The sequence below is a fragment of the Grus americana genome, chromosome 3, assembly GCF_028858705.1.
Source record: "Grus americana isolate bGruAme1 chromosome 3, bGruAme1.mat, whole genome shotgun sequence".
In the NCBI taxonomy this organism is placed as follows: Eukaryota; Metazoa; Chordata; class Aves; order Gruiformes; family Gruidae; genus Grus; species Grus americana.
The window spans coordinates 117451352-117474436 of NC_072854.1; the positions used below are offsets into that span (position 1 = coordinate 117451352).

At 43.7% G+C, this 23085-nt stretch overlaps 2 protein-coding genes across 9 annotated transcripts in view; one reads left to right on the plus strand and one right to left on the minus strand.

Annotated features, from left to right (window-relative positions):
- Positions 1-10253, plus strand: part of BFSP1 (beaded filament structural protein 1) — a 120633-nt gene extending 110380 nt beyond the window's left edge. For all 8 annotated transcript variants that reach the window (XM_054821038.1, XM_054821039.1, XM_054821042.1 and 5 more), the window contains 4 exons: positions 489-596; positions 2966-3186; positions 4576-4661; positions 6738-10253. In XM_054821038.1, the coding sequence (XP_054677013.1) occupies positions 489-596; positions 2966-3186; positions 4576-4661; positions 6738-7675 (1353 nt within the window). In that variant the 3' untranslated portion in view covers positions 7676-10253. The remainder of the gene's footprint in view (positions 1-488; positions 597-2965; positions 3187-4575; positions 4662-6737) is intronic.
- A 584-nt stretch (positions 10254-10837) lies between these two features.
- Positions 10838-23085, minus strand: part of PCSK2 (proprotein convertase subtilisin/kexin type 2) — a 108756-nt gene continuing 96508 nt past the window's right edge. The window contains exons 10-12 of the mRNA XM_054821047.1: positions 21369-21469; positions 18526-18753; positions 10838-14231 (exon numbers count right to left, since the gene is read on the minus strand). Of these exons, the coding sequence (XP_054677022.1) occupies positions 13745-14231; positions 18526-18753; positions 21369-21469 (816 nt within the window). The 3' untranslated portion in view covers positions 10838-13744. The remainder of the gene's footprint in view (positions 14232-18525; positions 18754-21368; positions 21470-23085) is intronic.

Genomic DNA, 23085 nt, shown 5'->3' on the forward strand with positions numbered 1-23085 from the left:
TGCACTCAGCGTATGTATTAGCTCCAAAAAGGGCTAGTTCAAAGGTAGTTGAAGTACTTGTGCTTCCTGTCTGAGGAGGAGCTGGCAGGATATATAAGTATTCACAGAGAGAGGAAATCTTGTCCTGAAGGGGCAAGATGTGGTGAAAATTTGTAAATCAAATAAATTGCTACAGACTAGATGAAAACTTGGTGATTCCCACCAATATGAGTGGCTATGCCAAGAACATTTATTAGTTGGAAGAAGATACGAACAGCTACATCTACAAAGTCTAATTTCAACATAAGTTGTACTTCTACAGTCCTGTCATCTTTTATTCTTAAAGCCATGCCACAGGGGTTTACTTGAGGTTTAACGGCCATCGTTTTATTTGTCTTTTGGCATTTTCTGTTTGCCCTTACAGTTCATTTCCAGTAGTAGAATTTCTTTTGGATATTTTTAAGAGTGAAACATACTTTCCTGTACACGTGTTGTTTTGTTCCAACCAGGAAAAACTGATAGCGGAGAGGAGGATCCCTGTTCTGCAGAGCCAGCTGGAGGAATACAAGAGCATCCTCTGCCAGCTACAGACACAGAAATACAAACTGCAGACAGAGGTACTGCCATCACTAGCCATAAACACAACTGTAATGCTGATGAACTCTGCTCTTTTTATGGTCACATGGTCTTTAATAGGGTATTGTGAACTTAGTTGACTTGGAGACTTGAAGGTGTGTTTTCATTTTAGTTTTCCAACGTTTTATTCAGCTGTTTCATTCCTTTTCTCTCGCTGGCCTAAATCATCATGTTTAGATGGCCAGGGAAGGCTGCAGGTATTGCAGCCACAATGAAGCTGTCTCTGCTTCTCAGAGTAGCTGGTGGGAGAAAGTTTCCACTTTGCAACTGGATTCCTGCAGGACAGAGTCAGCAGGAGGTCGTGGATGGAAAAGTCACACAGGGCTGGTCTTGCTTGCTTTCTTATTTGCTGAGCTCAGGCTAGAAATTGGCTCCATGAAAAATGATGGGGGACCTTCAGGGCTCTGCCCAGTCCTTTCCATCAGTGCCGCATCCAGTGCCGAGCTTGCTGTGAGAACGACTGGACAGATTTTGTAATCAGAACTGAACATCCTTTGAAACAGGTGTCAAGCTACATTTGGCATCCTGCGTTCACCCCTGTCACTACTAAGCACTAAGTCAAGGTGTCTCCTGTGCTTAGACGCTACCAGCACTAAAACCACCTGCTTTTTGCCAATTCCTGATTTGCAGAAAATGACTGGCCAAGACTTTCACTCATTGCTCCTGCCCATCTCCCAGCCAAACCTGCCGTAAATCAACCTTCCTCCTCCAGCCAGTGTCTCTGAGCAAGCATGCAGTGCAGGGATGAGGGTGGCAAGAGATGGAGGAGCAGCTAAAGGCTACAGCGAATAGACCAGACCTGAATAACTGCCAATGGCAGGTCTACCTCCATGTGGTTGAATGTTTTTTAGCAGATAGAGATGGAGAATGACTACCTTATGGCCCCCAAATACAGCTTCCTTTCTGCCTTGAATTGTCTGTCCGTGGTGGGGGAAGTGATATATTGGTATTAAACACCTTTTGATGGGATTTTGGACGACTCTGGGCAGCCATAGCAGCAGCTCTTAACTTTCTGAGCGTAACTTCTCTCACTAGGGCACTCAAGGACAGTGCTACCCACAGGTCTTTTCCTTAGTCTCTTTCTTATGTCTGGTGCTCTGGTGGAAGGGACACATGTACTCTGGGAAGGGCAAGGATCAATAGAGTGATAAGTGAGATAGTGAATCGATATAGAAAAAAAGAGGAGAAAATCAGCCTTCTGCTGGCAGATGGAGAGAGGCACTCTTTGGGGAATTAATCATGCTGCTTTCAAAATTAAATCTTCATGTCCCATTTAGAAAGACTTCATTCATTCTTTCTTATGCCTTGAGATTAAAAGAGTAAAATAACTTTGAGTGGAGGTCGATGAGATGGTTGCTTGTGATAGCAAAGGCCGGATCTGATGACTGAGGTGTCATCGAGCTCCTTTGCTTTCCTGTTTCTGTGCCTGATATCTGCATTGCCGAGAGGTTACCGGCCCTGCCTCGTGAGCGCTAAACAATAACGGGGTCTGTGGAACCTGTTGGTTCACTAGTACGCTGCGATATAATCAAACTAATGCCAAGGGACTTAGCTCCTAAATTTAGGCTTTTAAAAGGTTTTTGAAAATCTTGTCTGTAACATATAGATATAAATCAATTATTAAAGAAGCCATTAGTAAGTTATTGCCCCATTAGCTTTTTGTGAGTTCATCTCTTTAAAAGCTGTTTGAAAAGGGGAAAAAAAAATCCCAAGTGATAAAGGAAATAGAATAAATAGTCAAAAATAGCAGAAGAAGTTGAGAGCAGAACTACACTGCAAAATATCCCACCTGTAAGTCTTGCACCTTGTTTTTGCAAGGGACTCATCGCCACCTCCTGGTTGATGCGTGCTCCAGTGACTGGCATTGTGGCCTTATTGCACAGCAATTATTTTTATCGCTAAAGTAAAAAAGCTGAGGAATCAAATTCAAAAGGGAAGCTTTTGATTTTAAAAAAGACCCTTCCTTAACCTTCAGTGCTTGGTCTGCAGACCACAGAGAAGGAAGAACCTGTTTTGCCCAGGCACATCTTTCCTCTTAAGCTGCAGGTCACACAGTGAGACATCAGCCAGCCTTGCATGCGTGGGGAAGGAGACCTCTCACAGCTGTTCCTCTGGTTCATGCCCATCCTGTCATGGTTATTGTGGAGCAGAAGCCTTGAGATAGATAAGGGGAGGAGAAGGAGTTACTGGTTTTGCGTAACTAAACAAATGCAGTGAAACTGTTGCTGTGTTTCAGCAGTGTAGCCTCATGCACTGTAATAAAACATGTCTTGCCTTTAACTACCCTTGAAATACAGAGATGCTGAATGCTTCAGAGCTGCTTCTTTCACCCACCAATTTTGTTTACCAGACAACCATGCTGGAGCAAGCGATTAAAAACACCCAGGAGAGTTACGATGATGAAATTCAGCTTTACAATGAGCAGATTGAAAACCTGAGGAAGGGGATAGAGGAGGCCGAGAGGACCTTGGAGAAGTACACGACTGACTGCCGCCAGCTGGTGATCTACCAGCAGTCCCTGGAGAACGAGCTAGAACGGTACAAACGTATCATCGAGAATGAGGACAGCAGGTAAGGCTGGATTTCAGGACCAAAGGGGCCAGCAATCTCTTTTATCTCCTTTGAAAAATGTATTTTTAAGGGCATTTGATCCACTCAAAGCTATGGCCATTTCACACCTTTCACTGGTAGATATCCAGGGACAGGAATCTAAACAGATGCAAAATTTGGTCAAGCCTCTGCCAAGGGAAAAGGTCAGAGCCATTTTGAGCTTCTCCTTTCCATACAGATTCCTTTCCATGTACTGTCCTGGCAGCAGTGCGCAGAGGTCAGGAGCATACGAAAGCAATTTGAATGCCCTCTCCACCACCGGGTGTTAGTGAAGCGTGCTGAGGCATTACAGGCAGGTAGGTCTCACAGGGCTCAGACAGGGCATATGTCCTGTAAAGCAAAGCACTCTTCACAGCACGGGGTGGGAGGGAAAAGAGTAGACGACAAGAAATTTGCAGTAATTTGTGTTGCATTTAAACCTACGGAGGAGCGCTGGCTCCCTCTAATGTCAACCATCAGCCTCACACAAGAAAAGGAGCTGGGCTTTCACAGCAGTGCCCCATGCTGCCTGCGCAGGCAGATGCAGCAGGGCCAGACTCCTAAGCGCCCAAACTGCTGCTCTGGGTGGTCCAGAAGATGCAGGGGAAGGACACTCACTAATAGTCAATCTCACATGTGGGGAACAGATATTTCATCAATTTAGAGCGTCTTGTTTTGGATGCTGCGTTCTGGTTAGGAGTGTCCGATCAGGAAAATCTCAGCACCAAAAATCAAATTGTGCATCTCTTGCATAGCTACACAGCATATATATCCTTCCTAGAGGCCAAAATATCTCAAGTTATGCCAGAGCAGACTGGAAAGGCCACAGATATAGTAAATGGTTTGCATATAGGCTAGCCTCTCGGTTTTAATTTTTAACCCTTAATACCACTGACTCCTCAAATATTTTCCAAGGAAGACTGCTCAGTTTTCTTCTTGCCCTTCTGAAGTCAGGCATGTGCAGGTAACATTGTAACAGCTACCAAATTTCATATTTTACTGGCCAGCATGTACAGATCTTCCTGACCTCTGAAAGGCGTGGATTGACTGTTTGCCCATCCAAAATCTTCCCATCCTTTCAAAGTGCTGTGCTAAATTACAGATTTCTTGCTATGGGTTTTAATTACTGGTGTAATTTACCTAATGGAGCATCCCACATCTCCTGCTGATGGAACCCAGCCGAACTCCTACGAAGGTACTGTGGCAGTGTTGATTTTCCCCAGACAAGAAACAGGGTCCTGTCATTCTCTTTGACTCCTCACCACAGAGAAATACATTTCTTTAACCTCCATGCTTCATTTTGCACAATTTCACTTGCTCTTGATGGAAATGAGGGGGAGAGATCTGACCGATGCGTGTCTTCTCCGGCAGGTTAAACTCTGCTATAGCAGGAACGCCAGTCACACTCTTCACACAGATCTATAGACCTGTCCAGCCTCAGGCTTCGAGGGGAAGAGGTAAACCTGTGTCATGTCTTCCTGTGTCTGTCAAGAGCAGCATCATTGTATTTTAAGCTGGCTTTACTTTTGTCTTCCATGCGAACACTAGCCATGACAGCCTGACTCCAGGCTTGCTAAGTAAATGCAGCGATTTCAGCTTACCTCAGCTGGCTTTGGGACAAGCTGTCAAAAGCCAAAACCACAAGCAAAAGAGTTTCTTTGCTAATTTCTGCAATTTCCTACTTATGCCAATCAATAGGGCAAAGTCAAAAGGCACCTGAAGCTATGGAAAGAGCTGAGGGTTTTGTGCTGACTTGTTGTGAATCATTGGCCCACACTTTAGTTATGTGCAAAGGGCGTGTTGAATGCTGCAGGCAGAGGACGCTTTTTTGGGGCTGTTTTCATGCCATGGCCCGGTTTCCTCTGAATGGTATTTCCTCCATGTTGTATGATTGCTTGTTAGAATTGGGATGCTTGTAAACCTGGTGGCAAGGAAATGGCCAGGACTAAACTAGCAAGGCTTCTCTAGCAAAGAGGAGTGCTGGTTTATAGAAAGGTGCTGTAGGTTCTAACATCTGGGATAACTTACTATAGCTTAAATCAAGGGCTCAGTGGGGTTTTAATAACAAAAAACTGCCCTGAGAATGGAGCTAAACAGTCAAGTGAGGGTTTTTTTGGAGTGCAGCTGTAATTTTTCTAACTGCTCTGTGAACCGTAGCAGTTTTATTATGAAATGAGTCCATAATGCCTGAGGCCAAATCCTCAGCAGCTGTAAATAACTACTGTCTTGCAACACTACTGTGTTGTTTTATACCCGCTGAGGATTTGGCCCATCTCTAACCACACCTGCAAGGCGAACAGGGCCTTTTGTGTGCATTACTGTACCTGGGACATGGGACAAAACAGCTGCCTGTGGGAAAGCATATTAATATCTGTCTGTGCCCTTGTTTCCGTAATTCCCAGTACCAACCTCTGCCTCCTCTGCTCTAGCTGTTCATGCCATGGAAATCAGTAGCCTGCCCGCGCTCCTGCTGCTGCTGAGCTGCCGTGGAGTCTGTGGCTACTGACTGCTTGGGAGATCAGAAACACAGCCAGCGGGCAGGGGTTCCCTCTGCGTGGGCATAGAGCTCAACATCAGTGGTCAAGTGATGCCAAAATGTTGCTCCGCAGCATCGCACCGCTGGCTGGGCAGCTGCTTAGCTCTGTGCTCACCAGCCGCTCGCTGCTCCCTCCTGGTGCAGCTCCCTGCATCTGCCCATAGCCAAAATTGCCATGAGGGGAGGTGCCTGGCTCACTCTTAGCCCCCCTGGGACAAAGGCAAGGCGTCCCCCTGCTGAGCCACTCTTCGGAAGTGCTGGAAGAGTCGGTGGACTGCTCACCCAGCCATGCTTCATTCAGCAGGAAGGTTTTAAATAGGGCTTTGGGGGTGTTTTTTCCTCCCTAAACCCCAGCAGGAGTTGTAAAAGCCAGGCAAGTTATTTCTACTTAGTCCTACTGCCAGGCCATGCCTCTAACTTTGGGCACCTGGCTTCATTCTCTGCCTTAGGAAACAAGGTTTCTTGTCTAGTTAACAGGGCCAAACCCTGTCACAATGCCTGGGAGGAAGGTGCTGAGCCCAACTGCAGCAGCAGGTGCCGAGCACTCCTGCTGAGCATTAATGCAGGCCTGACAGGTGAACGTTTTATGCGGCACAGTTGTCATGGAATCATAGAATGGTTTGGGTTGGGAGGGACTTCAAAGATCATCTAGTTCCAACCCCCCTGCCATGGGCAGGGACGCCCTCCACTAGACCACGTTGCCCAAAGCCTCATCCAACCTGGCCTTAAACGCTTCCAGGGAGGGGGCATCCACAACCTCTCTGTCCTGTCCTCACACTGCGTATTGCAGTGGCCACCTCAGATGCAAAATGGCTACTTGGCTGAGGGGGCCCACGCAAAAGAAGAGGCTGTTTAATGCACTGACGGAAGCCGTGCTCTCATTTGCTGCTGCATTCAGCTCTCCAGCTGCAGCAGTGAGGGTGCAAGGCAGGTCTAGCATTCGCAGCGACTGTGTTCAGCACTGTTTGTTGTTTGCTTTGTTTTGATTTTTTCCCAGATATCACCCAGGCCATGCAAGACATTACCAGTGTAAAGCCCAGACAAAAAGCTCTGACAAAGAAAATTGCCAGGAAAAAGGAGCTGATGTCTAAAGACATAACTGACGGTCTCTCGCCTGAAAGAATGTATGAAAGAACTCTGGAAGATTTTGACGAAGATCAGCTGGAGTTTAGGCACAGAGGCTCAGTCACATGCGAACCTGAGCAGGAAGGATTAGAACTTGATGAAAAAGAGACAGGCCCAGAGGATGTGCCTGATGGAGCCCGGATAAGTAAAGCCTTCGATAAATTGTGTAACATTGTGAGGGAGAAAATAAGAGTCTACAAGAGACCAGAGCCTAAACCTGATGCCTATCCCAATGGGCGTTATGTGCTGGTAACAGGGGAGGAAGGCTACGAAGAGCCTTGCATCCTGGCCCCCTCCATCCCAGCTGGGGGAGTGATCACTGTTTCCACCAGCAACGGGAAGGTGATGAACGGTGGTGATGTGGAGCCCATACCAGAGCTGCCAGAACCTGCTGAGCCATCAGAAAAAGAGAAGGTGGGTATCCGTGAAAGGAGGGAAGAGTTTGAACTCCAAGAAAAACAGAAAGAGGAAGACATACTTGAATGGGGAAAAAAAACAAGAGGAAAAATTGAGCAAATCACAAAGTATGTGGACATCTCTGAGACTGAGACAGTTCCTTCCCCTGGCCTGATAAGCCCAACCGAGCCAGGAGTCCTTCGAGAGACAGAATATGACCGAGAAGATAAGCAGAGCCTTTTGTTCAGGGAAGCAGGCTTGCCTGGCTCCATGAGCTACGAGAAGGTGGAGGTGGTGGAGTCCATCGAGAAATTTTCAGATGACAGAATTCAGACATACGAAGAGACAGCAATGATTGTGGAGACAATGATAGAGAAGACAAGCAAGAAGAAACCAGGTGACAAAGGCTCTTAAGTGACACACCCCCCCCTTGATAGTCAACTTGTCTGGCATAGTTATTAAATGACTGTTTTTTTTCCTGACTGAATGATACAGTAGTGAGATTTTTGCTGTTTGGTATGGAACAGATTGATACCTTGATGGCCATTCTGTCTGATGTAGGATCACCTTTGGTGCAATGACCATTAGAGTGCTCCAGGGCAACAAGTAGTAGGCACATCCTATGCAGCTGATTTTTCATGATTAGGACAAGTTGAAAGTAATTATTATTACAGAGCTGTCTGCCTTTCCACAGTATCCAGGACAAATTTGTGTATTCCTCTACTGCTCCTATAGCTGCCGTACGATTCCCCATCTCTCAGCTGCAAATGTTAACTTGTGACATCTGATTCATTTAATAAAAGTTTTGCCTTCTACCGAAGATACCCCCTGTGGGTTTGTGTTGCCTTGACCGTTGACTAACAGCCCCTACTAGTAAACATCAAGTGACTCGGTGTGCAGGAGTTTTCCAGGGGAAGGACTGGATGCCTGTTAAATAATCTATTCCAAATGTCTCTCATTTACAGTCTTTAAATAGAGATGAGCTTGGCAGACTTTTCTTTTTGGACCTAAAGACAAACTCTCTGTATTTGAAATAAGCTCTTACTGCACATCTTTTCAGAATAAAACCTGAAATTCCACCAAAGTGGGGGATAACCTTTATAAAAGATAACAAAGGCATTATTTGTCCTTCACCAACAGAACTAAGGTATTTATGAATGCCAACAAGCTTTTGAGCAGACTGCAGTGAACTCAAAAGACTGTGTTTTGGTATTTTCTTGTTAAGTATTTCCTCGCACTGTAGCAATTTGCAGAGATTAATACTGCCACGGGATCCTAGTGCAGCCTGCAGGGCTCCACAGGGTTGCTGGAACAAGCGGTGCCTTCCCACGTACCTGCACCTGGGGAAGCAAAAAGCAACACTTCTGCAACAGCCTCTTGCAGCTTCTAGAAACTTTCTCCTCAGAAAAAAAAAAGAAAAGAAATCCTTCACTTGGGTACGTGCAAACGCTGAGCACTATTTAAAGTGCTGATGCATCATCTAGGCCTCAGCTTGACTTCAGGCATACAAATAATCCCACTAAAGTGAGGTACATACTGATGTGCCTTGCTAGGTTGGGCTCTGCCCGTTCCTTCTCCTGTCCTATCCCACTTCTCAAAGTTTCCATTCCATCTCTCAGCACTGTTATGCCTTTTCCTTCTGGCTGATTACTCCATCAGCTGCAAAGGATGGGACTAAATGCCATTTGAGCTGACGAGCCTGAGCTTCATGACTACCTTCTCCCATCACCTGAGACTTTCCTTCACTATTGTGTTGGGGTTTTTTTCATTAGTTCCAGAGCAGGTGTAGTACCTAATCTGACTATTATGTCTGGTAAAGTGGCACCTTCTTCTTTGAAACAGGGACAGGTGACCCATATAGTCACATTTTTATTCAGGATTTTTTTTGTTGATGTTCTTTTATTGAAATGCTGTGGGAGTATGCACCAGACATGGCTTACTAGGGTGTGTGCTGCTTTTCAGTTTAATTTATTAACAGTGTAAATAACCGCAGAGAAGGAATTTATCAATGCGTATGCAGGCTGCACTCTGGTGTGCTGGGAGCAATGGCTCAGAATAACTGCTAGTGAAAGCAGGTTTTGACTACTGCAAGTGAAAAAACCCCAAACCCTGCAGCAACAGGAAGTGTGGTTAGTAATTCTGTCACAAAACGGGGTGTAAACACATTCAAGCAGGACTTAGACAGAACTAAAACAGTTACCCTCCCCCCCCCCCCCGCCATCTGATTTCACTGCAGTACAGAGAACTTAACGTTCAGACCTCAAAGAACTGTAGTCAATGGCAAGGAGGCAACACCTCAGGAGAGCCTGGGTGAGGTGTCCAGTGTGTGAATGTCCCCCACTACCTTCAGTGTTTGGTGCTGTGGTGTCACCACTCTTTGCTGCTCACATAGTTTTCTGCTGCTTGTACACCTTGTTCAGCAGCTGGGCACTATAAATATCACTCCTAAAGCAGGTTTAGTGGCATGTATTGCTAAGTCACTTACTTACTGCATTGCATAGGCAGCAATGCCGAGGTGCAAGACTTGAACCAAGCATCACGGACGTCAAGGACCACGAGGAGCTAAGGCCTAAATTCAGCTACGATCACTGACCTGCCTTCCACAAATGTGGCGGTTGCCCAGCAAGGCTACAGATGGTGGCACCTTTCTGTAAATCTCTATGAAAAATTATATAGAAAAAAACCCACTAGTATTCTATTGTTCATAATGCTAATGCCGAAAGGTATAGTAAAGCACATGATTTATGGGCTAACCTCTGCCTTAAATGCAGTTTCAAATGTAAATTCTCAGCAAAGTGTTTACATGCTAATGCTAAAGTGTCTTATTAAAATACTTGTGAGCAGCTACTCAGCAGCACCTGGGATGAGACCCAGGTTAGTACAGATGCGTTCTCACCTCTGTGGCACTCAGACCCAGACCAGGAAGTTCCCTGAACAGCTTTCACTGCTGCAGATGTGGCAAGACATTACCAAAAAAAAAAAAAAAACCAAACCAAAAAAACCCATTACCCTGTGCCAAGGGAGCATGTGAGCTAAAACTACTGACGTGTGCATGGGAAGCAGGGAGGAAGAGCAAGTAGGTTGGTTGTTTTTTGGGGAGGTGGGTTTTTTTGGGGTCGGTTTGTAGTTTGGGGGTTTTTTTGGGTTTGTGGTTTTTTTGGTGGCTCAGAATGCTCCGACCAGCAGAGAAAAACACCTACTGTAGTATTTCCTCGGGCCAGAACGGCTTATGAACTGCAGTGCAGAAATGTTACTATGTACCTGCATCACTGTGTGCCTCTGCAGAGCTGTCCTTGGAGTCAGCGGGCTTCAACCACGTAAGTAATGCCCCGGCTCTTCCTAGCCTGTGTCCTTTATCGTCTATGTCCCACCGTATCACAGCCTTAACATAAAGCCTGTTGCTCGTCATCTGTGGCTATCAATTCTTTTGGAGGATTGTGTTTATTTTCTCAGTGCCCAGCAGACACAGGATACAAATTTCTTTATCAGTGTCAAAAGCAGAGGAGTAGGACGTTATCCCACTGGGAGCAGCAAATTACCTCCTGGGTGCTTTTGGGTAGGCAATGATGATAGGACCTGCCAGTTTACAACAGCTCTTTATTTTACTCATATTATAAAACATCATCACAGGACTTTATTTAGACAGTGTTCACCTGTTTCAAATCATGAGCTTCATTTTCTCCTTTATTATAAATACTAACAAATTAACTTTATTTTCCATCATCAGCAATACCATAAAAACTTAGTCTAACTGGACATATTTTTTCCAGTGATCCCCTGATGCAAAAATTCTGAAGAATTTGAAGTAGAGTTCTATATTGTATATACACTTAGTTTTATTTATACTTCTATCAAAATTCACCATTTCTGTATAGCACTCATTATCATGATCTTTCACTTAATAAATTATGTCAGCATTATGAAAATATGAACAACCATCTAGTTATTTTGCTGCTTGATATTTAATGATTGAACAGAGAACTGCAAAATTACATGAATGCAATGGGAAGTCATGTACACATTCATTTAAGATTTCCACATGGACTTTCCTTACTCCAAAACTTTTTCCACAGTTTTTTAGAAGTCCTTCAAAAGCTTCCAGTTTCCTCTTTCTTTGAGCACATACCCACAAAAAAAAAAAAAAAAGCGCATATGTGTTATACATTACATACCATATGTAATTCTAGATATAAGCAAATATATGTAACATACTCTGACTATACATATTGTATGTAATATATATATATATATACACACATGTATGCTGCATACATTTAGACATACAGGTGTATGCATAAATATATATAGTAAATTCTTCCCCCGATATGTATACGTTGCTCTGAGAACTGGGTGCTTTCCAAGGAAACCTACTGCCATCAGCGTGATCTGTTCACTTCTGAATGAAGACCCAAGCAAACCTGTCCCCAACCCATTTAACTTCAGCAAGTGTTGGCTCGTGCCTCACGGAATGGGCCCCTCTCATCCTCGGGTTAAGTTTTAAATCACCAAATTAAACACAGTTGGTACTATATGTATTTGAAAAATTAACCAAGAGCACTTCAAAAATAAAAACCAGGTGGAGCCTGATTCCTGCCGATGCCTGGTCTATCCCAGCATGACTCGATTGAAGGGACTGCTGCACACAAGGAACCTGTGAGTAGTGCAACGCTGCTTGTCTTGGCTTCAGAGTGTAATGCACATAGACTTTGAGTAGGTTGAGCTGTTTATTTTGCATTTGGATTTGTAAAGGAAAGAACAGGCCTCTTACAGATTTTTATATGTTCTTAAGAGAAATGTGTGCACCATATAACCTTTGGGTTACTTTTTTAATTTGTTAGATAAATATTTACTTACTGAATGTGTTTCTACTACTATGCACCTGCTCAACCAGGACAACTCTTATTAAAATGTTTTAGATGAATACTCTGCATATTAAAAAAATACATGATAAAATTCTGAAACTAGTCACTGCTAAAAAATCCATCTCAGATCCTGCAAAGATCCAAAGCACCTGCTTAAAATTAGCATTTGAGTAGGTCCACTGATAGCCTTTTCTGTAAGTAAGTGCCTAAATATTTGCAGAATCGAGACCCTTTATTATTCAACGGTTAAATTTGGGATCTCACACCTGAGAACATGTAGTGGTTACTACCATGAGTAATCCCCACCGAGGTGAATGTTACGTCTTGCGGCACTAGCCAGAGCAAACTCCAAGGGCAAGAAAGACTTTACTCCTGGATGCAAAGTGAAGGTGGGACTGGCTCTTTAATAGCAAAGAGCAATAATTACCAATGAATCTTCCCAAATGCACTACATTTTATTTCCCAAGAAGGCCAACTTTGCATTATACATTAATAATTCAGGCATATTTTTCTCCTTAAATATATTTGTATAACATAAAAATAACAAATCTCTACTTTTAAAAATGGAATTTGAATTAAAAAATTGCTTTGGGACTGAAACTGAGTACCTCAAATTTCTCCCACAGCAATTTACTGACAGCTGGGTTGTAAACCCCAGAAAACAGGGGTCTGTGGTCAGAAATGCTGACGCAGCCTCATCCTACACTGCTGTAGTACATCTCAGTACAGAGACGAGCAGATGCACTTTTGCACACAGGTTGCCAGAAATCCTACAGCTCGTTCCCTATGTGGTTGTTCTGCTACTTTAAGATGGTAAATTGATTTAAATTGTCAAAAATAAATGAAAACCACAAACCAAAATGGAAACTTGTGCTTCTAGAATGCCCTGACCCTGTTGGCAAAGCACGTCCCCTTGTCACCCAGCTTTGGCATTGCTTTGCCTTCCTTATTGCATGCCTGTGGAACCGTTCTGTGGCTGAAGCATTAGCGTGTACATTTTGCAAGTGTGTATATATTAAAACTCTCCACCGAGTTGGATTTCTGCAAATTGGTAACTTTTCTTCATCTCTGGGTTATTTCTTTATGTAGGGTCCAGTGCTACTTTGGTTGAGCCCGATGGGAAGAGTCCCACTGAAGTCAATGACGCAGAAGGAGCTGTTAGACGTTCAAAGACCTCTCCAGCCAAACTCTTTGTGATTCCCTCTCTCAAAATGATTTTTAAAAATGTGCCCATTATCACCAACTGCCAATGTTAAAATTCACTCTTTTTTTTTTTTTTAATACAAACAACATTTACCACAAAAATATGAAGGGAAAAAGCCATTGGCTTCTTTGCGGGTTATTACCTATTCATATGACACAAAAGAAAAATCATTTACAGTCACAAACTGTACATAGTATTCGGTGGGGGATAGTATATTTGTGGTTTAGAGTAAAAAAAGGATCGCTTCAGTGGTAATTAAAATAATTATTGATGAGATACTAAGACTTTAAAATCAAGAAAGTGTGATAATTTGGCTACAGAGACGATCATTGGACTATGTCTAACACAGAGGTTTGGATAGTAGAAAGGTGAATAGAGGGACCCAGGGAAGGACAGACACCATCATGCAGAACGGCACTAGTTCTTGCTCAGTATACTCTTCAGGCTTCTCTCCACTGCTTCATCCAATTCTTCTTCCAGCTCTTCCTTCTTGGACATGGCCAGTTTGGACTGATAATCTTTTACTATTTGGTCTATATATGGTGCACTCTGAGTCCCATGCAGCATCAGTGTCCACTCCTTCAGCACTCCCCGCTGGGGCAGACTGCCGACAAACCCAATCTCTAGAGCCCAGGTGCCGCGGGGGTCTTCTCCCCAAGTGTGTGTGGTCATGAAAGGCCACTTGTCAAAACCCACCTTGGAGTCGTCATCCCTGGGACGCCGGCTCAGTAAAATGGACTTTGTTCCCATCGGCGAGGTCATGTTGATGTTGAGGTCTCCTCGCCTAGTTGAATTCACAGTTATAACTGCTTGAACGTGTTCAAGGTATCGGACAAAGTTTTCCTTCCCCTCACAAGCAACAGTTGTAAGCGTGAGGACCAGCTTGCCGCTTGGTGGTATCTTTCTGCAGGTCAAAAGATAATGAAGCAAATTAAAAGGATATAGACAGCGTGACATAGCTCACTCTAAAACTACTGGGTTTTGGTGCCTGACAGAAAAACCCGTACTATATTTGTTATTAATACATGGAAAAGTAAGAAAATAATAGTTGAAAACTTAGCCAGAAAAAGAACATTCTCTTTTTAGAAAATGATATCAAAACCTTAATTTGAAAATACATGAAATGTATGTACACCTACACAAAGAGAGACGGAGTACCATTAAGTAGTACATACTGCTGTTTAAGAACTGTTAACATATATTTGATAGCTGCCTTTACTTATCACTACTATATTGAGTAATTGCACCATAACATGTATATTCAGTAGAACCACGAGCAGTCAGTCGTGTCAGTCACCTTAAAAGACGGCAGCAAGTGCCTCTCTGGAGTCAGAGGAGCCCCTTGCCCAGAATTTCAGTGCAGTCACAGTCAAGCCTACATCCTTGTTCCAACTTGGAAGCCAGCACAGACACGGGATCCCGGTTTCAGCTCATTTGAAAAATATTTTTCCATTAAAATTGCTATCCTTGAACTGTTCCTATCAGGCGCATGCACACGGAGGAGTTGCCAAAGTGCTGCACCTTGAAGTCACACAAGTTTGGTGATTACAGGTCAGCCCTTATGAAGGCAAACTCACAATTAGCTGAAGGCCGTTTGTCCCAGGTGTTAGCAGAAAGCTACACCCGCAGATGGAATGCGGGCTCAGTCCTGTGCAAGGGAGATCGCCGTCTTCCGAGCTCTCGCAGAGGAGGGAAGGGAAGCGCGCTGTGCAGTGTGCGGTCCCGCTCGGGACCCCAGCGCAGGGCCAGGGCGCTGGTGCCCGGCTGGCAGCCAAGGTGCTAAGTGCCTGCTAAACCACTCGGGGTCAGGATGCGCCTTGGCAATTACCAGCTGCCTCAGAAACTGCCTGGCAAACTACACCGAAGTGGAAACAAAATTCTCAGCATCTCTACCACCAGCGTCCTCTAAGCAGCATGATGCTTTCCTCTAAAAGAAATACTTGAAAGACAAGAATTACTGCAATCATTAAAAAAGGGAGTAAGTCACAAAAGACTTCCCTCAGCTTGTCATTACCTCTTCCACTAGCTTCTCCCTGACCTAGGTTTTGCAGTAAAATGAGAAAGAGAGTCCCTTTGAAAGGGCATTGACCACACTGTGGTAATGAATACCTTCTGTTCAAAAGAAATGAGTACCAGCCCTTCCCCTTTGCTAATGAAACGGTGTGTTTTTCAGAGACCAGCGAAAGTGTTTCATTCAAACCTAGCTTCCAGGAATTCTCCTCTTCTCGAGATGAGCTCCAGGTATTACAGCCTAGTACATCACTAATTGGCTCAGGCCAGTCTCTGCCCCCCCCTTTCCTGGAGTATTGCCTTCTTGGGAGTACTTGCAGAGTAAAAAGACATTCAGGTCCAGGTCCTCCAGGCATTTAAACACTTAGTGTACACTGAAATATCTGTGGTGGTCTGAATCTTACAGATGCCCTGGAGCAGAAGCTGGTATAACATAAATATTGTATAGCATTCAATATAACATTTGAATGCATAATACCCTCAAGATTTATTTTGTGTGCCAAAGGACAAGGAAAATGCACTACACGCAGCCAGAGGTGAAGGATCATCGTCTCACAGCTGCCACACGCAGTTTCTCTGCATGGGAAGCATCGTCCTCAAAGCAATCTGAATTCACCTTGTCTCACAGCACTCTCACACAGCTTCGTCAAACAGTGCTTCATTCTGAGCGTTGTGATAAATGCTTTAGATCTCCTCTGGTACGTGAGGGAGGACAACACAGCGTAAGTCTTTTCCATCTCCCAACACCAAAACCCAAACAACTAAGAGCAGCGTTACCACTCCATGGGCTTTGCAGACAGCCTGACAGCTGCAGACAGCTTTTCTTTCCACCTTCTTAAGTGCTGCAGTGCAAAAGTTATCTCAGCTCTCTAAAACACATGAGAAAAGGCTTGCTCTCTTTCCCCCTTTCCTATTAGGATCCAATACTCTCTGCTTCACTAGATTAATTTCTATAGTCCAGGTGAATTTCCCCAAAGAAATAAAAGAACCAGGGGTGGTGGAAAAAGCCTGACAGCAAAGGAGCAGGAGAGGAGATGGGTTTTCCACACCATCTACAGTGTGCCACTGCCCAATTGAGAGATATATATAGATATTCACTTTTGCACAAAGTGTAGTACTCAGCTAGAGATGAGCAGGGGGAGGTAACCAACAGCTCTCTAGAAGCACACTCCTGTGCTCCTGTTCCTCAACTAATGGACTATGGTGTCCTAAATCACCTTTGTGTCTCCCTGAACCAGCCAGATTCAGACTTGTCCATTTTTTTTTCTTCTTTTTGCTGACTCAACAAGAATCTCTTTTCAGGGGAACTTCCTCTTGCTAACAAGAAACGCCGCACTTTGAGTACTGATTGCTTTCAGCACACTGTATATTCTGGGCTGTCAATTATTTCCAGGCTCGTTTCTGCTAATTAACAATACTGCTCTGGTTCACACCTCTGTATTGACTATGCACCTATCCAAATCTATACTGAATATGTACTGTATATATACAAATATCTATACTTATATAAACATATATAGAATATGTATAGAAAATGTACCCAATTATCCATGGCAGAAGTGCAGTGTAGTTTTCATTTCCAAGGACTCTCTGGCAATGCTGTGACTCAACTAGTTTTATTTACAGTGTAATTCAAAAAAATCTAGATGTTGCAAGTCATGATGCTTATTATTTCCTGTCAGTGACATTTGCATTGGGGGATGTAAATATTACAGCAGTCCTATGAACATAGAGATGGGTCAGGTAATTATAGGGGGGCACCCATACAGACCACAGACTGAGATTACACTGCAGTAGTTAGGAGGCCTAGGTGTTGACTGACTTGGTTGAACTTTGCATGCTGTAAGCACAAAGCCTGTTCTGGGAGCTGCTCTCAAAAGACACCAGCACACGGCAGCGTATTTCTCAACACTGGAGCTTGGGAAACAACAGCTATAGGGAAGCTTTACTGCGGTTCCGGATCCCTGGGCTGGAGGAAATGCACCATCACCTCTGCTCTTCTATCTGTTCAACAGCAGAAACGGGACAGAAAGACAAAGGCAGGAGGAGACAATACTACTGCTTAGCACTTGCCTGACTCTGGCTCAGCCTGTTGCCACAATAGCTCTACCACGTTGTCTGATGCCCGGAGCCAGGCCTTCAGAAGGGAATTTTCTCTCTTCCTCTAGGACAATCCCTATTTCAATACATGGGGCTGCACTAAGATAAATGAGATTGTTTGTCTGCATTTAATTTATGAATAAACTAGAGATAGTTCAAAATTAGCTTCAGCACTCTCTCATTTGTTTCCTACCTGTGAGTATGCATAGGCCAGATAAATTAGAACTTAGATCTCAGCTGCAGAACCTTGGATCTCGCAAATACAAACCCTCCTGGGAGGTTGGAGGACAAACTTACTCTTTGCCTGGCTGAGCTACGTGGCAGGGTGGCACACTGGTTTGCTTTCTTTTTCTAATAGAATAATGATGCCTTCAAAAATGGCACTGAAAAGCCAAATTTCAAATGGTGTAGACATAAACTGGCCATTATTAGGTTAGTATTTCAAATAATTAAATTGAACTATAGCTGTTGCAGTCAATTAGTATTAATTCATTCACTTGTTGACTCATTCACTTTAGCACATGAAGGTAAATCAGAAAATAATTTGACTACCTAGCCTGCAATTAGAGATTTGAAGAACATAAACCAAACACAATTAAATGCTGTAGTGTTCAAACGGAATCACTGGTACCTCTAGATGATTGTTTCAGTCTTCTGGAGATAAAATTGTCTGCTGGAATATGTCACAAGGAAATATAACCTGACAGATATTTCATGTGGCAGCAGTTTATATAATTTACAGTGCCAGCCTCCCAGATTTTCACTTGTGCACAGGCTCTTTATTCACAGCAACTTTGGCACAAACGTACCTGTAAGTGCCCAGGAGAAATGGCTGTTGCTATCAATGCTACTAGCTCTAGCAAAGCTGAGCTGTGGAATGCACTCCTCCTGAAAGATCATGTCATTTATTTTATCAACTTACTGAAATATCTAGAATGCTACTGGTAACATTGGGCTTTCTTAGGAAAAAAAAAAAAAATTTAATTATGTTTCTTTCACTGTCTATGTCTTTGTCAACGTATTTGCGTGCTTGTGGTCTCCTAAATGCCTGGAAGAAGCCAAACGTGTACACTAGACCATTCACTTACTCAGGTTCCTGTATTGACCCTCCAACACAATGGAATCTCTCAGGAACTGTCTTCCAGTCTTTCGCCATCTTAACCATTGCTCCTGCGTCAAGGACACCGTAGCCAAACAAATGGTTGAATTCCAGCCCAACGCCATTTCTACGCCATTGATGAACCTCATCGTGAAGCTGGTTCCTCTTGGAGGTGAGCACTGTCAGATGCTGCATGTCTCTCCATGTCAGATCCAAGCTGTGGAAGAGCAACATAGAAAACCAACAGTACAGTATTTCCAAGCAGATATTGGAGAAAGAGTGTTTGAGTAAGCCTTTGGTAAAATTCGCTTCTATGAATCACACAGAAATTGTATCTATACACATATCAATAACAAAGCTTCTGTTGATTTCAGTGAGAACAAGAATAGGTTTTAATTGTATAGTACTTCCCCAAAATATATTCCTCAAAATTGCAAAATCATTTCTGATTGTTTCCCTGTTCTTGAAAACAACTGCTTTTAACTCCACATTATAGATCCACCATGCAATTTTTAAGCTAATAAAATGAGTAGGATATTATACAGGATCCTGAAAAGAATACAAAAAGAAAAGGATGACGACAGAGTTTCGCCTAGCCTTCCTCTGAAATCTTGCCCTCTTCTCCTTGCCTGCTCCTCCTCCTTTTCCCATGGACCTTCCAAGATTCATGGGGAGAAGCCCCAATCTGATGAAGCCGATGAGCTATAACAATCAAGGTGTCAGTAATTTCAATATCCTGTGAATATGGGTATATGGGCTGTGGGTGGCTGTAGGTTTACATCGTAAGGTATGGCAGAGGTTTGTCACCCACGATACACTCGCACGGATGGATGCAGTCAAGTAACATTTGTCTAGACTCCATGATAATTTTTCATCATCAGCTCTTGTCTTCCTAGATTTGCAGTGATTATGATGACAGGAAGGGCACTTACAAGTTGTTATTCTGGAAGCTTTAGAACTGACATTCTAATTCTACATAACTAAAGCTATTCCAGTTGTTTTATGATGAACTCTTTCAACATTACAATATGTCTGATTCAAACCATCAACCTAAAAGGATCTGCTTTTCAGCTTTCTGTGCCCCAAGTAATAAGCATGTGTGCACGCTGAATGTACACCAGAATAGCCAATTACTGTCATTTTTCCAAGGTGACACAGGATAGCTGAAAAACAGATCTCACTTGCATCATTCTTTCTGAAACCTTTTAAGAGCCGCTACATATCTTAAAACTGTACTTTCCATTTCACAGATTGGCCTGGTCTGAGAGATACGTCAAACATATAGTGTATACGAGCCAAGAGACATACTGCAGGCAGCAGTGGTGTGCGTGGGAATTGTTAGCCGTGCCAGTAAAGGCTGGGGTAACGCATCCAGGGTAGTTCCACACACTAAAATGGAGGGTTTAGAGCCAGCCTGCAAGGAGATGGGAGACACTGACAGTTCTTTCTATTTCCTTCCCAGCCTCCTCCTTCTCAGCAAAGGCTAGAAACCCAATTGCAAACCAGGGAGTTTAGTCCAATTTCTACTCAGGATAATTTGGCAAGAGTAATTTTAATCTTCATGGATAGCCCATATGAAAAGGAATGCTCATTATTACTGCGATACTAAGGTTGCATTCCAGGTTAAACATGCAGTGGTCAGAAAATTCATTAAACCTTTATATTTTTATGGCCATAATTATTTATTACATCATGGCTGTCCCACTGAATGAATTTGAAGGTAGAAGAATTGGTCATCCAAAGTTAAGCACTTGGCCTGTGTGTTTTACGTGTATAAAACCTGAAAAATGAGATCTGGCCCAAGTCGTGCTCTAAGCGCAACAGTCATTGCTCTGCTAATGATAGAAACTTTGTCTCCACTGCCAAATCTTCATTCTTCTGCATACTGCTGAAGAAAACTATGTACATAGTGCTCGCTTCATGCCCTGGTTACAGCAACTGAAGATGTATACTGAGCAAATGTCTCACTTCACAAAATAATCTGACACAAAGTAAAAAGATGGTATAGGTTATTGTAAGGAAAACTTTACCTAATCATTAGAGAACAAGATAATGAAGCAAGATATACGAGAGGTCTCCAGTGTCATGAATAGCATGGAGATGGTAAATAGACAATGGATATTTATTCTTTCATGTAACAGAGCAATGATGTAGCACAGAAGCAAATTACCAACAACAGTTTAAGAAAAAACAAAGGAAACATTCCCCACCACCATCGCCAAACACCATCATTACTGTGGAACTGATTGCCACTGGATGGCAGAGGTGCCAAATACGGACAAGTTGAAAAAGAATTAGACAAATTCAAGGAGGAGAAATCTGCCTGTGGCTATTAAGCAGGATAGTCTGACTGCTCTCTCTCCAAACCACTGACTGCCAAAGCTGTTGTTGAAAGATAGCTCATAATCCCAGTTCGTTGTACTCTCCTCTGAGCATCTGTCACTGCAGACAGGATGTGGCACGAGATGAACTCCTGTCTGATACTATAGGTTTGTTCTTATGTTTTTGTAGGCTGGGCATTCCACACTGGATATGTGGAGAAATGAAATAGTCTCTCCCTCCAAACAGTGCTGGAGAAGACAAACCCCTGGAAGCAATGGACGGAGAGGACACGGAGAGGGAGAGTCAGCCAGAACGTATCTGCTATACGGCTTTGGCAAGACTGTCGCTCCATCTGTAAGTTACCGTGCATGTCACTACTGCAGCAGGCGGCTTGGTAGCTGCTTGCCCGAGCCCTGCACCATGGACAGCCAACTCGTGTGATGAGCAACATTAAACAAACCGCAGGCCCTCTCCTCCCTAGAGCTCACAAGGAATTTCTCAACAGCATACTTAGCCTCCAGGGCCAAGGCGAACACTCCGGCTGCTTCAGGGGCAGCTGCAGATGTTCCCGAGTGACGCAGGGTGCAGTTGCCGTACAAATCCGTTGTAGCCTGCAATGATATTAGACGTAATTAATGAGACAAACTAGTCCAATTTCCCTGCAGCTACAGACTCAGAAAAATACAGAAAGTGGAGTTTGTGCCCTTGCTCTCCAGAGTAATTGTGTATTTGTTCCTAGGATCAGTTTTCTTTAGAATAGTGTATTAATTTAAAACCAGAGTGAGACATAGCTACAGGAGGTGTTAATGGAAGAATAAATCATGCTGTAGTAAAACAATGTTCATTACCACCTAGAACTTCTGAACTCATATGGATGTCATTTATTTCCTATAAACACAGCTTAATCAAAGGCCTTAAATTCCCTTGTGGTTATCAGAAGAATTTGAAACTGGAATTGTTAACAGTATTGAGCTTTCTAACATTTGTGCAACTCCAGAACCAATAGTAGTACTGGGCTGCTATCTTCTATGCAGGTTAGTCACTAGAAGAGACCAGAAACCAAAAGAGACCAGAAAGAAACCTTAGAAGTACATTTTATGGTGACAATAGCAAAGGTGCCACAGATCATCTCAGCTGATATCAGCACAGAGCTGATATCAAGACAGAAACCAGTATTTTTCCCTGTGCTACTGCACAGGGTCATTTAGGATGCTACAACATGCCTTTGGGGTTTGAGACAGCGCCAAGGAAAATGTATAGAGGCTCGTCCGGGTTCTGGCTAGGACAGAGTTAATTTCACAAGGAGGCAGGACAGGCGAGCCAAGCTGGCCAGGGGCGATTCCATACCATGTGACATCATGCTCACCAAAAAAGGGGGCTAGTCCGGGAGGGCAAGTTTGGCAGGCTCAGCGTGGCTGAGCATCTGGTTGGTCAGTCCTGGTCCTCAAATCCATAAATTGCTTTCTGTTATCACCCATTGTGACAATCTGTTATCACCCATTGGGAATATCTGTTATCAGTACTGCTGTTGATTGTTTCCCTCTCCCTTGCCCCCCCAGTAAACTGCCCTTATCCCAACCCAGAGGCTTTGCCTTTGTTTTTCCATTCTCCTCCCCATCCCGCCGGGGGAGGGGGTGAGCGAGCGGCGGAGTGGTGCTCAGCTGGCGTGGTGCTCAGCTGCCGGCTGCGGCTAAACCACGTCAAGGCTTTTAGCAAAGACTGACCTTGAGTTATCACACCTGCATTTTCCACTGTGTCCTGGCTAGTCTGAAGGTGCTGAAGAGCACCAGTTGATACAGTGGAAGAGAATCCCAGTTACACTTGAACAGAAACTGCCTGTTTTCTAGTAGTAGGTACAGCCTTGTAGAGGACTTGCATACGATGCTCCGCGCTGCTCAATATGAGACTGTACGTCTGAGGGTAAATCGGAACCCCACATTTCCTCTGTAGGTGACTGAATGTCTTTCTGCTCTGTGCAGCTTCTAGTACAGCAGAAGTCTGGTTCATGACTGCTCTGCCCGTACAAGTAAGAATGATCTTAGATGTTGACACTTCTTATTTAGGTTTTTACAGAGACCTTTTGTCACACTGCCCTCTGGAAAGAGTGTGATTGAACTTCTAAATCTGGTTTCTGATAAAGGAAAGCACCAACTACATGAAGCTCTAAGAGATGGAAGATCATTGCTGTTCTCAATATTAATCCCACATCTCCTCAGCTGACAGTTTT